The sequence below is a fragment of the Haliotis rufescens genome, unplaced genomic scaffold, assembly GCF_023055435.1.
Source record: "Haliotis rufescens isolate VD_foot unplaced genomic scaffold, xgHalRufe1.0.p SCAF_15, whole genome shotgun sequence".
Taxonomy (NCBI): Eukaryota; Metazoa; Mollusca; class Gastropoda; order Lepetellida; family Haliotidae; genus Haliotis; species Haliotis rufescens.
The window spans coordinates 5576138-5592902 of record NW_025963835.1 but is presented as its reverse complement, the minus strand read 5'-3'; the positions used below and the strand labels follow the sequence as shown (position 1 = coordinate 5592902).

Below are 16765 nucleotides of genomic sequence, written 5' to 3'. Positions count from 1 at the left end.
ATGAGCATTGATCCGCGCCATTGGTATACAATGACATGCATCAACTAAGTCAGCGAGTCTGACTACCCGAACCCGTCAGTCGCCTCTTATGACATGCATAGTTGCCTTTTATGGCAAGCATGGGTTTCTGAAGACCTATTCTACCCCGGATCTTCATGGGTTTCAGAACTGGTACTCGGCAACCTATGCTTGTAATACACGATGACTTTATGGAACAGGTAGTCCACCTTCCCTAGGCAATGGATTTAACTGACGATAAAAGTCCAGTTTCCACCCTTGCCGAAGTAGGCTGGAATTATGGAATTTATAATTAATGAGTCTATGCATAGTCCAATCAAAATTGCGTAAAGAAACCGGCATACGGTTCGTCAACTCCTTGCAGATTTCCGTCAGTTGCCGGATTTATAAAGCATGTGTACAGCCAACAGATATTTTCCAAACCCTTTCATGTTTCTAAGAAAAGGTGCTCACGTGAGACCCATCTTATTACAATATAGATTTTGATTACCAATCTGATTGTCTTGACTGGGTGCCGCTATTTTGTTTGGAATCTGATATGTCAGTAGAAGGGACATAGAGGGGACAGAACCCATTATAGCCACTGGTGGCGCTACGATCGAGCTGAGAATTTCCAGCCTAGTTCGACAAGGGTGGAAACTGGACTTTTACAGTCAGTTATCTCCCTTGCCTCTGGAAGAAGCAGGTGGTCAGGGTCTGTGACTCTTGGTTTTGAGAAAGCACCTCATCTATTGATGATCACTCATGAATGACATTAGAAAATTATATTTTAAGAGCATTCTTTCTCAACACCCTTATGTAAATAACAACACAGAAAATAACAAAAATCATACATGGTATTTTAGTGTAGGCTTCTCTACAACAAAAACACACCTAAAACATTGACAGCCAAATGCCAATGACTTGTCTGCAGAAATCAGTAAAATGAACTTATGTAGTTTTAAAAATAAATGATCACAGGTTGTATGATTGATTAATTTGTTGAAATCTGAAACTTATCCATCGTCATTGAAATCCATTGATTGCAACAATACTGTATTTAAACACAGTATCATTAATGGTAATATAATTTCCATCATCAGATGACTGGACTGGACCAGTTTGTACACCTACATTCAGACAAACTGGAACAGAAGGACTTTGATCAGTCGTACAAGATCTGGTCGGGGTTCGACATCGTGGCACAGATGGATTGTATCGGACTGGGCCCAGTGAAGTATCCCGAAGCTAAGGTGTGTCTTGGAAGTCAGACACTTGAGGAATTGTTCAAACCATTCACACAGGCTTGAAAATAGATAATAGGCATTGAAAAGTACCCATCTCAAGTAATTACATAAACATCTTGTCATAGTTGGTCACTGTTGAAATCTCAAAACATTGAAGAAAATGATTTGTATACGATCTATTTCTGGTTGTTACCATGGCAGTATCTCCCTCCCAATGATCGTCTCCTACATAATATGCCTAACAAACAAATTGAAATGAAAAGCTATGTATTGTCAAACTTTATAGTTGAGCCTTGAAAGACCTTAGAAATCTGAAACTGAAAGTCAGAATGAACGGTCAGCCTGCATATTTTGTGGTACAGAAATCGTTTGGCGTGTTGGTTGAGGATAAAGACGAGGTGGTCCGGAACGCCCTGGGTGAGGAAGTCAAACTGAGTCCTCCAGTGAAGACCCTGATAGAACAGCTCCTGGTGGCGCTGGACTACCTGTACCGGGATGACATGAAGTTCGTGGAGGATTACAGGTGAGGGAGGCACACTGAACCACTTCTCACGTACCACTCCTCGTTCGTGACCTGTAATGGGATGTCCTCAGATCTTTGTTTAGCGGCAGCAAGAACTTAGGTCTGATTTTATTGAGATTGAGATATTCCAAACTCCCCAGTTTGGTGTTGGAATCTCTGAAGGAGCTTGCCATGGAGATTTCAGGTAGAAAAGCTCCCCCATGCCCTGTGTGTGGATAAGGACGATGTGTTGTTGCAGCATGTGATTGTATGTCATGGTACTCAGACAGCATGTGATTGTATGTCATTGTTCTCAGACAGCATGTGATTGTATGTCATTGTACTCAGACAGCATGTGATTGTATGTCACGGTACTCAGACAGCATGAGATTGTATGTCATTGTACTCAGACAGCATGTGCTTGTATGTCATGGTACTCAGACAGCATGTGATTGTATGTCATGGTACTCGGACACCATGTGATTGTATGTCATGGTACTCAGACAGCATGTGATTGTATGTCATGGTACTCAGACAGCATGTGATTGTATGTCACAGTACTCAGACAGCATGTGATTGTATGTCATGGTACTCAGACACCATGTGATTGTATGTCACGGTACTCAGACAGCATGTGATTGTATGTCACGGTACTCAGACACCATGTGATTGTATGTCACGGTACTCAGACAGCATGTGATTGTATGTCATGGTACTCAGACAGCATGTGATTGTATGTCACGGTACTCAGACACCATGTGATTGTATGTCATGGTACTCAGACAGCATGTGATTGTATGTCACGGTACTCAGACAACATGAGATTGTATGTCACGGTACTCAGACAGCATGTGATTGTATGTCACGGTACTCAGACAGCATGTGATTGTATGTCACGGTACTCAGACAGCATGAGATTGTATGTCACGGTACTCAGACAGCATGTGATTGTATGTCACGGTACTCAGACACCATGTGATTGTATGTCATGGTACTCAGACAGCATGAGATTGTATGTCACGGTACTCAGACAGCATGTGATTGTATGTCACGGTACTCAGACACCATGTGATTGTATGTCATGGTACTCAGCATGTGATTGTATGTCATGGTACTCAGACAGCATGTGATTGTATGTCATGGTACTCAGACACCATGTGATTGTATGTCACGGTACTCAGACAGCATGTGATTGTATGTCATGGTACTCAGACACCATGTGATTGTATGTCACGGTACTCAGACAGCATGTGATTGTATGTCATGGTACTCAGACAGCATGTGATTGTATGTCACGGTACTCAGACAGCATGAGATTGTATGTCACGGTACTCAGACAGCATGTGATTGTATGTCACGGTACTCAGACAGCATGTGATTGTATGTCACGGTACTCAGACAGCATGAGATTGTATGTCACGGTACTCAGACAGCATGTGATTGTATGTCACGGTACTCAGACACCATGTGATTGTATGTCACGGTACTCAGACAGCATGAGATTGTATGTCATTGTACTCAGACAGCATGTGATTGTATGTCACGGTACTCAGACACCATGTGATTGTATGTCATGGTACTCAGACAGCATGTGATTGTATGTCATGGTACTCAGACACCATGTGATTGTATGTCATGGTACTCAGACAGCATGTGATTGTATGTCATGGTACTCAGACGGCATGGATTTTTGTCATGGTACTCAGACAGCATGTGATTGTATGTCACGGTACTCAGACACCATGAGATTGTATGTCAAGGTACTCAGACAGCATGTGATTGTATGTCACGGTACTCAGACAGCATGTGATTGTATGTCACGGTACTCAGACAGCATGTGATTGTATGTCACGGTACTCAGACACCATGTGATTGTATGTCATGGTACTCAGACAGCATGAGATTGTATGTCATGGTACTCAGACAGCATGTGATTGTATGTCATGGTACTCAGACAGCTTGGATCGTTGTCATGGTACTCAGACAGCATGTAATTGTATGTCATGGTACTCAGACAGCATGTGATTGTATGTCATGGTACTCAGACAGCATGATATTGTATGTCATGGTACTCAGACAGCATGTGATTGTATGTCACGGTACTCAGACAGCATGTGATTGTATGTCATGGTACTCAGACAGCATGTGATTGTATGTCATGGTACTCAGACACCATGTGATTGTATGTCATGGTACTCAGACACCATGTAATTGTATGTCATGGTACTCAGACAGCATGTGATTGTATGTCACGGTACTCAGACACCATGAGATTGTATGTCATGGTACTCAGACAGCATGTGATTGTATGTCACGGTACTCAGACAGCTTGGATCGTTGTCATGGTACTCAGACAGCATGAGATTGTATGTCATGGTACTCAGACAGCATGTGATTGTATGTCATGGTACTCAGACAGCATGTGATTGTATGTCATGGTACTCAGACAGCATGTGATTGTATGTCACAGTACTCAGACAGCATGTGATTGTATGTCATGGTACTCAGACACCATGTGATTGTATGTCACGGTACTCAGACACCATGTGATTGTATGTCATGGTACTCAGACAGCATGTGATTGTATGTCACGGTACTCAGACAGCATGTGATTGTATGTCATGGTACTCAGACACCATGTGATTGTATGTCACGGTACTCAGACAGCATGTGATTGTATGTCATGGTACTCAGACAGCATGTGATTGTATGTCACGGTACTCAGACAACATGAGATTGTATGTCACGGTACTCAGACAGCATGTGATTGTATGTCATGGTACTCAGACAGCATGTGATTGTATGTCACGGTACTCAGACAGCATGAGATTGTATGTCACGGTACTCAGACAGCATGTGATTGTATGTCACGGTACTCAAACACCATGTGATTGCATGTCATGGTACTCAGACAGCATGAGATTGTATGTCACGGTACTCAGACAGCATGTGATTGTATGTCACGGTACTCAGACACCATGTGATTGTATGTCATGGTACTCAGCATGTGATTGTATGTCATGGTACTCAGACAGCATGTGATTGTATGTCATGGTACTCAGACACCATGTGATTGTATGTCACGGTACTCAGACAGCATGTGATTGTATGTCATGGTACTCAGACAGCATGTGATTGTATGTCATGGTACTCAGACAGCATGTGATTGTATGTCACGGTACTCAGACAGCATGAGATTGTATGTCACGGTACTCAGACAGCATGAGATTGTATGTCACGGTACTCAGACAGCATGTGATTGTTTGTCACGGTACTCAGACAGCATGAGATTGTATGTCACGGTACTCAGACAGCATGTGATTGTATGTCACGGTACTCAGACAGCATGTGATTGTATGTCAAGGTACTCAGACAGCATGAGATTGTATGTCATTGTACTCAGACAGCATGTGATTGTATGTCACGGTACTCAGACAGCATGAGATTGTATGTCACGGTACTCAGACAGCATGTGATTGTATGTCATGGTACTCAGACAGCATGTGATTGTATGTCATGGTACTCAGACAGCATGTGATTGTATGTCATGGTACTCAGACAGCATGGATTTTTGTCATGGTACTCAGACAGCATGTGATTGTATGTCACGGTACTCAGACACCATGAGATTGTATGTCAAGGTACTCAGACAGCATGTGATTGTATTTCACGGTACTCAGACAGCATGTGATTGTATGTCACGGTACTCAGACAGCATGTGATTGTATGTCATGGTACTCAGACAGCATGAGATTGTATGTCATGGTACTCAGACAGCATGAGATTGTATGTCACGGTACTCAGACAGCATGTGATTGTATGTCATGGTACTCAGACAGCTTGGATCGTTGTCATGGTACTCAGACAGCATGTAATTGTATGTCATGGTACTCAGACACCATGTGATTGTATGTCATGGTACTCAGACAGCATGAGATTGTATGTCATGGTACTCAGACAGCATGTGATTGTATGTCACGGTACTCAGACAGCATGTGATTGTATGTCATGGTACTCAGACAGCATGTGATTGTATGTCATGGTACTCAGACACCATGTGATTGTATGTCATGGTACTCAGACACCATGTAATTGTATGTCATGGTACTCAGACAGCATGTGATTGTATGTCACGGTACTCAGACACCATGAGATTGTATGTCATGGTACTCAGACAGCATGTGATTGTATGTCATGGTACTCAGACAGCTTGGATCGTTGTCATGGTACTCAGACAGCATGAGATTGTATGTCATGGTACTCAGACACCATGTGATTGTATGTCATGGTACTCAGACAGCATGAGATTGTATGTCATGGCACTCAGACAGCATGTGATTGTATGTCATGGTACTCAGACACCATGTGATTGTATGTCATGGTACTCAGACAGCATGTGATTGTATGTCAAGGTACTCAGACAGCATGTGATTGTATGTCATGGTACTCAGACACCATGTGATTGTATGTCATGGTACTCAGACAGCATGTGATTTTATGTCACGGTACTCAGACAGCATGTGATTGTATGTCATGGTACTCAGACACCATGAGATTGTATGTCATGGTACTCAGACACCATGTGATTGTATGTCATGGTACTCAGACAGCTTGGATCGTTGTCATGGTACTCAGACAGCATGAGATTGTATGTCATGGTACTCAGACACCATGTGATTGTATGTCATGGTACTCAGACAGCATGAGATTGTATGTCATGGCACTCAGACAGCATGTGATTGTATGTCATGGTACTCAGACACCATGTGATTGTATGTCATGGTACTCAGACAGCATGTGATTGTATGTCAAGGTACTCAGACAGCATGTGATTGTATGTCATGGTACTCAGACACCATGTGATTGTATGTCATGGTACTCAGACAGCATGTGATTTTATGTCACGGTACTCAGACAGCATGTGATTGTATGTCATGGTACTCAGACAGCATGAGATTGTATGTCATGGTACTCAGACACCATGTGATTGTATGTCATGGTACTCAGACAGCTTGGATCGTTGTCATGCTGTCAACCAGTGTTGGAGGTGATGGTAAAACCAAATGAGTTGACATTTCAGTCGTCATACTGTCCATAAGTCGGACCGTGTTGATTTTTAATGAGTGAACAGGCGAATAGTATTTCTTATATATCTGGACTATTGTTGATGGTTGTATAACATTTGCCAATAAATAATTTTGTCTGGATCAGGCAAACCACAGGTTCAGATTCAAATTCTTTTGGTATTGCTGACCACATCTCCATTTACTCAATCCTAGTTGACCACAGTGTAACATGTTTTTTGTTTGTTTGTGTTTATTTGTTTGTTTGTTTGTTGTTTAACGCCGCACTTGGCAATATTACAGCTATATGACGGCGGTCTGTAAATAATCGACTCTGGACCAGACAATCCAGTGATTGACATCATGAGCATTGATCAACGCAATTGGGACAGATGACATGCATCAAACAAGTCAGTGAGCCTGACCACCCGTTCCTGTTAGTTGCCTCTCACGACAAGCATAGTCGCCTTCTACGGCAAGCATGGGTTGCTGAAGACCTATTCTACCTCAGGTCTTCAAGGGTGGAGTGTAACATGGAACAGGTGTCAACTCATCTTTTTCAGACCTGTGAAGTTTTCTGTTCATTAGACCTATTCAATATTATATCAATGTTCAAGAGGCAATTCATTTTCTTGCAGGGTCTCCATCGTCAAGACAACAACATTTGTATCAAATCAACCAACGGTTCGTATTACTGATATCACATACTTGGTACATAAATACTTGGGACAAGGGATACCATAATGTCATTTCTTCTCAAATAACTGAAGACAGAAGTTATCAACATGATCAAGCAACACCTACATCAATGAAGCAACCTTGCATGACAGAATTGCATCTTTGCTAAATTACATTGAATCAGTTCTGATAAGATGTTTATTATGTGAAGCATTGAGCACAGATGTAGTGACTTTAGTGATAGTCTTTTGTCGGTTAGGCCACGCTTTGTGTTTCATATTTTATGTTTCACGGACTTGTTCCAGCTTTTCCACACAAGGTCTGTCGAAATAAAAGTAGAAATAAATAGCTGTGTCATTTTATTTATTTATTTATTTATTTATTTATTTATTTATTTATTTATTTATTTATTTATTTATTTATTTATTTATTTATTTATTTATTTATTTATTTATTTATTTACTTATTCATTCATTCATTCATTCATTCATTCATTCATTCATTCATTCATTCATTCATTCTGCCATGGAGTTAAAACTGCAGCTAGCTTATTGAATCACTGATAGTTATGTAGACATGGAGATTATATGTAGCATTTTTCTTTTGAGGTTCGATATTACTAGCGTGAGACAATAAAATTATATATTTTTATGTTTAATTTATTTCTTTTCTAGGCGCTTTTCAGTAAGGGCAAAGCCCGTGAAACAAAAAATAAAAAATGTGTGGCCTTTAAGTAGTTTTTCATTAGCAATTGCATTGTATTGGGGGACATTTTGATCTGCTGATCATACAGAATTACAGTAATTAAAAATCCCGGTCCTGGTAACGTTTCACCAGTCTTGATTTGAAATACTTTTTGGTGAATATTAAACATAAAATACTTTAAACACCTTCAGATCCTGATCCTTGTTATCACTTAAACATAGACCTGGTTGTCATTAGAGAACATTCACTCACCATAGAACCTACATGCTGACTAAATGTTTAATCTGAGATAAATTCTTTCAGAATGGTGCTTGGTTGAATCCGAGGCAAAGGCATGGAGGTAAGAAACCCTGGTGAAACTTCCACTACATCATGTACATGTTAACATGGGTGTAAAATGGATGGGAGTGTGTGCTGCAGTCTGGTTGGTTGAAAACATGTTACATGGGATTGGATCATGGAAACCTTTCGAACTTTTTCTCTGTTTGTGAATACTTTTATTGATAAGTATTAGGTTTTTTTCAATCCCAAATTTGAAAAAACAGGCCATCTGGCTTCTTGAAATTGATATCATGTTAACTAAATATTACAATGGATCCATGTTTATTATCCCCCGCCACGAAGTGGAAGGGGGATATAGGAATGGGTGCCGTCCGTCCATCCTACCGTCCGGCCGGCCGTCTGTCCGTCCGTCACATTTCGTTTCCGGAGCAGATCTTGAAAACCGTAACATATTTCTTCACCAAACTTGGCACATAGATAGATCTAGTGGTGAACTGGTGCCTTTTGATAGTTTGGGATTTAAAAAAAATTATTTTTTGAGTTTCCATGGCAACGACTTTGATCTAGACTGAAAATGGCAGTAGTCCTCGTTTCCGGAGCAGATCTTGAAAACCGTACCATATTTCTTCACCAAACTTGACACATAGATAGATCTAGTGGTGAACTGGTCCCTTTTGATAGTTTGGGATTTAAAAAAAATTATTTTTTGAGTTTCCATGGCAACGACTTTGATTTAGACTGAAAATGGCAGTAGTCCTCGTTTCCGGAGCAGATCTTGAAAACCGTACCATATTTCTTCACCAAACTTGACACATAGATAGATCTAGTGTTGAACTGGTGCCTTTTGATAGTTTGGGATTTAAAAAAATGTTATTTTTCGAGTTTCCTTGGCAACAACTTTGATTTAGACTGAAAATGGCAGTAGTCCTCGTTTCCGGAGCAGATCTTGAAAACCGTACCATATTTCTTCATCATACTTGGCACATAGATAGGTCTAGTGGTGAACTGGTGCCTTTGGATAGTTTTGGATTTTTTTTTAAAGTTATTTTTCGAGTTTCCATGGCAACGACTGATTTAGACTGAAAATGGCGGTAGTCCTCGTTTCCGGAGCAGATCTTGAAAACCGTACCATATTTCCTCACCAAACTTGGCACATAGATAGATCTAGTGGTGAACTGGTGCCTTTTGATAGTTTGGGATTTAAAAAAAAAAATTTGGGGGGGTTTCCATGGCAACGACTTTGATTTAGACTGAAAATGGCAGTAGTCCTCGTTTCTGGAGCAGATCTTGAAAACCGTACCATATTTCTTCACCAAACATGGCACATAGATAGATCTAGTGGTGAACTGGTGCCTTTTGATAGTTTGGGATTTAAAAAAAAGTTATTTTTCGAGTTTCCTTGGCAACAACTTTGATTTAGACTGAAAATGGCAGTAGTCCTCTTTCTGGAGCAGATCTTGAAAACCGTACCATATTTCTTCGTCATACTTGGCACATTGATAGGTCTTGTGGTGAACTGGTGCCTTTGGATAGTTTTGGATTTTTTTTTAAAGTTATTTTTCGAGTTTCCATGGCAACGACTTTGATTTAGACTGAAAATGACGGTAGTCCTCGTTTCCGGAGCAGATCTTGAAAACCGTACCATATTTCTTCACCAAACTTGACACATAGATAGATCTAGTGGTGAACTGGTGCCTTTTGATAGTTTGGGATTTTTAAAAAAATTATTTTTTGAGTTTCCATGGCAACGACTTTGATCTAGACTGAAAATGGCAGTAGTCCTCTTTCTGGAGCAGATCTTGAAAACCGTACCATATTTCTTCGTCATACTTGGCACATTGATAGGTCTTGTGGTGAACTGGTGCCTTTGGATAGTTTTGGATTTTTTTTTAAAGTTATTTTTCGAGTTTCCATGGCAACGACTTTGATTTAGACTGAAAATGACGGTAGTCCTCGTTTCCGGAGCAGATCTTGAAAACCGTACCATATTTCTTCACCAAACTTGACACATAGATAGATCTAGTGGTGAACTGGTGCCTTTTGATAGTTTGGGATTTTTAAAAAAATTATTTTTTGAGTTTCCATGGCAACGACTTTGATCTAGACTGAAAATGGCAGTAGTCCTCTTTTCCGGAGCAGATCTTGAAAACCGTACCATATTTCTTCACCAAACTTGACACATAGATAGATCTAGTGTTGAACTGGTGCCTTTTGATAGTTTGGGATTTTAAAAAAAATTATTTTTCGAGTTTCCATGGCAACGACTTTGATTTAGACTGAAAATGGCGGTAGTCCTCGTTTCCGGAGCAGATCTTGAAAACCGTACCATATTTCCTCACCAAACATGGCACATAGATAGATCTAGTGGTGAACTGGTGCCTTTTGATAGTTTGGGATTTAAAAAAAAGTTATTTTTCGAGTTTCCTTGGCAACAACTTTGATTTAGACTGAAAATGGCAGTAGTCCTCGTTTCCGGAGCAGATCTTGAAAACCGTACCATATTTCTTCGTCATACTTGGCACATAGATAGGTCTAGTGGTGAACTGGTGCCTTTGGATAGTTTTGGATTTTTTTTTAAAGTTATTTTTCGAGTTTCCATGGCAACGACTTTGATTTAGACTGAAAATGGCAGTAGTCCTCGTTTCCGGAGCAGATCTTGAAAACCGTACCATATTTCTTCACCAAACTTGACACATAGATTGATCTAGTGGTGAACTGGTGCCTTTTGATAGTTTGGGATTTAAAAAAAAAATTATTTTTTGGGTTTCCATGGCAACGACTTTGATTTAGACTGAAAATGGCAGTAGTCCTCGTTTCCGGAGCAGAACTTGAAAACCGTACCATATTTCTTCGTCATACTTGGCACATTGATAGGTCTAGTGGTGAACTGGTGCCTTTGGATAGTTTTGAATTTTTTTTAAAGTTATTTTTCGAGTTTCCATGGCAACAACTTTGATTTAGACTGAAAATGGCAGTAGTCCTCGTTTCCAGAGCAGATCTTGAAAAACGTACTATATTTCTTTACAAAAAGGCCCAGTGAACATAGTTCACAGGAGCTAATGCATTGCACACACACGACATGTCATATTGGCGGGGGATGTGAGTATTTCATGCTTGTTTAACTTTGATTTGGTTGTTCTTTTTTCAAGTTCTGCTAACCAGGCAGGTTTAGTTGTCACATAAGCATGTGACTTCATCCATTGTAGCATGTGACTTCATCCATTGTAGCATGTGACTTCATCCATTGTAGCATGTGACTTCATCCATTGTAGCTTGTGACTTCATCCATTGTAGCATGTGACTTCATCCATTGTAGCATGTGACTTCATCCATTGTAGCATGTGACTTCATCCATTGTAGCATGTGACTTCATCCATTGTAGCACAACGTCATCACATTCAAGAGTGATATCATGGCCCACTGAACTGAGGACCATGGTGATGTGTACACTCAACTTCTGGTGTTTGTTTCAGGGCAGAGGAGTGTTCCCATGATGATGTGTACACTCAACTTCTGGTGTATGTTTCAGGGCAGAGGAGAGTTCCCATGGTGATCTGAGAACTCAATTTCTGGTGTTTGTTTCAGGGCAGAGGAGGGTTCCCATGGTGATCTGTACACTCAACTTCTGGTGTTTGTTTCAGGGCAGAGGAGGGTTCCCATGGTGATGTGTACACTCAACTTCTGGTGTTTGTTTCAGGGCAGAGGAGGGTTCCCATGGTGATGTGTACACTCAACTTCTGGTGTTTGTTTCAGGGCAGAGGAGGGTTCCCATGGTGATCTCGACACTCAACATCTGGTGTTTGTTTAAGGGCAGAGGAGAGTTCCCACGGTGATCTCGACACTCAACATCTGGTGTTTGTTTCAGGGCAGAGGAGAGTTCCCACGGTGATCTCGACACTCAACATCTGGTGTTTGTTTCAGGGCAGAGGAGAGTTCCCACGGTGATCTCGACACTCAACATCTGGTGTTTGTTTCAGGGCAGAGGAGAGTTCCCACGGTGATCTCGACACTCAACATCTGGTGTTTGTTTCAGGGCAGAGGAGAGTTCCCACGGTGATCTCGACACTCAACTTCTGGTGCATGAACCCTGCAGTGGTAGGTTGCTGGTCAACATGTCACCAAACCAAATGACATAATATCAATGGAGATGTGTGTAAAATATCATGTTTGTTTGTTGTTTGTTGTTTAACACTGCACTCAGCAATATTCCAGCTATATGACGGCGGTCTGTAAATAATCAAGTCTGGACCAGGCAATCCAGTGATTGACATCACAAGCATCAATCCACGCAATTGGAATAAGATAACATGCATCAACCAAGTCAGCGAGCCTGACCACCAGATCCCGTTAGTCGCCTCTTACGACAAGCATAGTCGCCTTTTATGGCAAGCATTGGTTGCTGAAGACCTTTTCTAACCTAGATCTTCATGGGTAGTAAAATATTATGCAATTTACAAAGATAAGGAAGTGTTCATTATTTTGTTCAAAGATCATTTTTGAAGTCTTATGACCTAAGACAGCTTCCTATCAGGTTCTAAAAAGATAAGTATCAAAGAAAGTAATCATTTTATGAGAACAATCTCTGTTGAATGACAACCTAGTAATAATGCCAATCTCTGTTGCAGGCTTTCTCAGACTTCCAGAACTGCCGCAGTATCGTGTTGAGCAGCGGAACGCTGTCACCGATGTCATCCTTCTCCTCGGAGCTTGGGATGACCTTTAGTATACAGCTTGAAGCCAACCATGTCATCAAGGATGATCAGGTAGGGAGAGGGAGAGGAGAGGGAGGGAAACAAATGAGTTCTCTGCCAATCAGAGTCAGTGATAGTTGATTGTGATTGTCTTAGAGTGTTAGTGAGATAGAACTAGGCCCAAGGTTGACCAATGCCAGTAAAGTTGATTTAAAAAACGTTCAAGAGTTCTTACCAGCACTCCTTTTTTGGTATCTGGTTGAGTGATCCGAGTGCTGGGTAACTGGTGTCAGGAAATCACTGTGTTGTTTTAGAGTGGGCAATATAAGTTGTAACTTACTGATCAATCCTTTTGATTTTATGTGAATAAATTATGTTAAATCTAAACTCTAATATGAAATTTTTGTCAAATGAAGCGCATGCACAATCGTGTGGAATGACAGTGAGTATTTGAATGTATTCAGTTGATTGTATACATGTTAGTGTTGAAATGGGAATGACTGAAATGAATGGTGGTTGCTTATTAGTTGTCACAACAGGTGTTGTTAATGGAGGTTAGTAATATTTTGTCCCCATTACCCAATGTTGGCCTCGTTTACACAATGGTACCATAATGATTTGTTTGTTGGGGATCCTGCAGCGGTAGACTAGGTCCCCATTACCATGCTTGCAGAGCTCCAGAGCAGAATAGGTCAGAGAAGGTGACGTCTCTCCAGGCAGTATACAGGAATATAGATCTGTTGGCTTTCATTCCAGGTGTGGGTAGGTGCTATAGGTCAGGGCCCCAGTGGGACGTCTCTCCAGGCAGTCTACAGGAATATAGATCTGTTGGCTTTCATTCCAGGTGTGGGTAGGTGCTATAGGTCAGGGCCCCAGTGGGACATCTCTCCAGGCAGTCTACAGGAATATAGATCTGTTGGCTTTCATTCCAGGTGTGGGTAGGTGCTATAGGTCAGGGCCCCAGTGGTTGTCTCTCCAGGCAGTCTACAGGAATATAGATCTGTTGGCTTTCATTCCAGGTGTGGGTAGGTGCTATAGGTCAGGGCCCCAGTGGGACATCTCTCCAGGCAGTCTACAGGAATATAGATCTGTTGGCTTTCATTCCAGGTGTGGGTAGGTGCTATAGGTCAGGGCCCCAGTGGTTGTCTCTCCAGGCAGTCTACAGGAGTATAGATCTGTTGGCTTTCATTCCAGGTGTGGGTAGGTGCTATAGGTCAGGGCCCCAGTGGTTGTCTCTCCAGGCAGTCTACAGGAATATAGATCTGTTGGCTTTCATTCCAGGTGTGGGTAGGTGCTATAGGTCAGGGCCCCAGTGGGACGTCTCTCCAGGCAGTCTACAGGAATATAGAGACCTTCAACTTCCAGGATGAGCTTGGACACCTGGTGCTCCGCGTCTGTAAGGTAAGTGCAGCCTTCTGCCTGATTCAAGGTCTCAAAAACAGCAGCTAAAATATGTGATTATTTATATTTAAATACAGTACAGCATCTCATTTGGAATTTGTTTGCTAAATGATGAAAACACTACAACATCATGATGTCAGTGTGTGACCAGACCCGTGAAGATCTGGGGTAGAATAGGTCTTCACAACCCATGCTTGCCGTAAAAGGCGACTATGCTTGTTGTAAGAGGCTAATAACGGGATCGGGTGGTCAGGCTTGCTGACTTGGTTGATGCATGTCATCGTATCCCAGTTACGTGGATCAATGCTCGTGATGTCAATCACTGGATTGTCTGGTCCAGACTGGATTATTTCCAGACCGCCATCATATAGCTGGAAGTAAGTAATCGAGTCTGGACCTGACAATTCATAGATTGATATCATGATTATTGATCTCCAAAATTGGGATATGATGACATGCATCAACCAAGTCAGCGAGCCTTACCACCCAATCCTGTTAGTAACGTCTTACGAAAAACATAGTTGGCTCTTATGACAAACATGGGTTGGTGATTACCAATTCTCACCTGGATCTCCACGAGTTCCATGTTTCTAGAAGACGTTCCAGTATGAGATGTACATGTTGTTATCCAGACTGTGCCCCATGGTGTGCTGTGTTTCTTCCCCTCCTACAAGTGCCTGGAGAAACTCACCAACAGATGGAAGGTAAGTCTGACAGGTTTTAATACTGACTACATCCTAACAAACTGACGTGATCAAAGTCATGCCAGATTCAGGCAATATTGAGCTGTGTGTAATGTGTAATCTTGATTTCTTCTCACATGAAGAAAGTTGTTTGGGATGATGACCGTTGATGAGGAATGTTCCACTGACCAAGAGTTCAACTTCCTGATTGGTGCCGATTCTAGTACTTGGTCTCTCGGCATCCATCATACCTGTGCTCATGATAAACATGTAGGACCTTCCTCACCTTAGGCTTGCTTCACTTATCACACTTTGTTACTAAGTTATGTTTGATGCAACATGTGTAACATTAAATCCAATCTCACTCACTCTATAACTCACTCTTCGCACAGTCTACCACTCACTCTATAACTCGCTCTATCGCACATTCTATCACTCACTCTATAACTCACTCTTTCGCACATTCTACCACCCACTCTATAACTCACTCTATCGCACATTCTATCACTCTCTAACTCACTCTATCGCACATTCTATCACTCATTCAGTCTACAACTCTCATTCTATCAATCACTATATCACTGTGGGCTAAGTGCCACCATGTCTGGCAGCTGGCCTTGTAGGATTGATTGTTCCCATGTTGTAACTGCTATTCAGGCTACTGGACTCTCATTCTATCAATCACTATATCACTGTGGGCTAATTGCCGGCATGTCTGGCAGCTGGCCTTGTAGGATTGATTGTTCCCATGTTGTAACTGCTATTCAGGCTACTGGACTCTCATTCTATCAATCACTATATCACTGTGGGCTAAGTGCCACCATGTCTGGCAGCTGGCCTTGTAGGATTGATTGTTCCCATGTTGTAACTGCTATTCAGGCTACTGGACTCTCATTCTATCAATCACTATATCACTGTGGGCTAATTGCCGGCATGTCTGGCAGCTGGCCTTGTAGGATTGATTGTTCCCATGTTGTAACTGCTATTCAGGCTACTGGACTCTCATTCTATCAATCACTATATCACTGTGGGCTAATTGCCGGCATGTCTGGCAGCTGGCCTTGTAGGATTGATTGTTCCCATGTTGTAACTGCTATTCAGGCTACTGGACTCTCATTCTATCAATCACTATATCACTGTGGGCTAAGTGCCACCATGTCTGGCAGCTGGCCTTGTAGGATTGATTGTTCCCATGTTGTAACTGCTATTCAGGCTACTGGACTCTCATTCTATCAATCACTATATCACTGTGGGCTAAGTGCCACCATGTCTGGCAGCTGGCCTTGTAGGATTAATTGTTCCCATGTTGTAACTGCTATTCAGGCTACTGGACTCTGGGACAAGATGTTCCAGCAGAAGAAGATTGTTGCAGAACCTCGGGGTTCCGACAAGATGAACTTTGAGGAGCTGATGCATCTCTTCTATGATGCAGTGGAATCCAGGGGAGGTAGGCACCAGCAACTGGCTCAGTAAATAGAAACATTGTGTGTTTGTGTTGGTCTGCTTGAATTTAGAT

At 41.7% G+C, this 16765-nt stretch overlaps 1 protein-coding gene across 1 annotated transcript in view; it reads left to right on the top strand.

The window, feature by feature from the left end:
• Positions 1–16765, top strand: part of LOC124134999 (Fanconi anemia group J protein homolog) — a 45706-nt gene that overhangs the window by 19241 nt on the left and 9700 nt on the right. The window contains exons 14-22 of the mRNA XM_048396077.1: positions 1101–1250; positions 1607–1767; positions 7448–7493; positions 8496–8532; positions 12508–12569; positions 13100–13237; positions 14447–14566; positions 15199–15270; positions 16573–16696. Coding sequence (XP_048252034.1) covers positions 1101–1250; positions 1607–1767; positions 7448–7493; positions 8496–8532; positions 12508–12569; positions 13100–13237; positions 14447–14566; positions 15199–15270; positions 16573–16696 — 910 coding nt within the window. The remainder of the gene's footprint in view (positions 1–1100; positions 1251–1606; positions 1768–7447; positions 7494–8495; positions 8533–12507; positions 12570–13099; positions 13238–14446; positions 14567–15198; positions 15271–16572; positions 16697–16765) is intronic.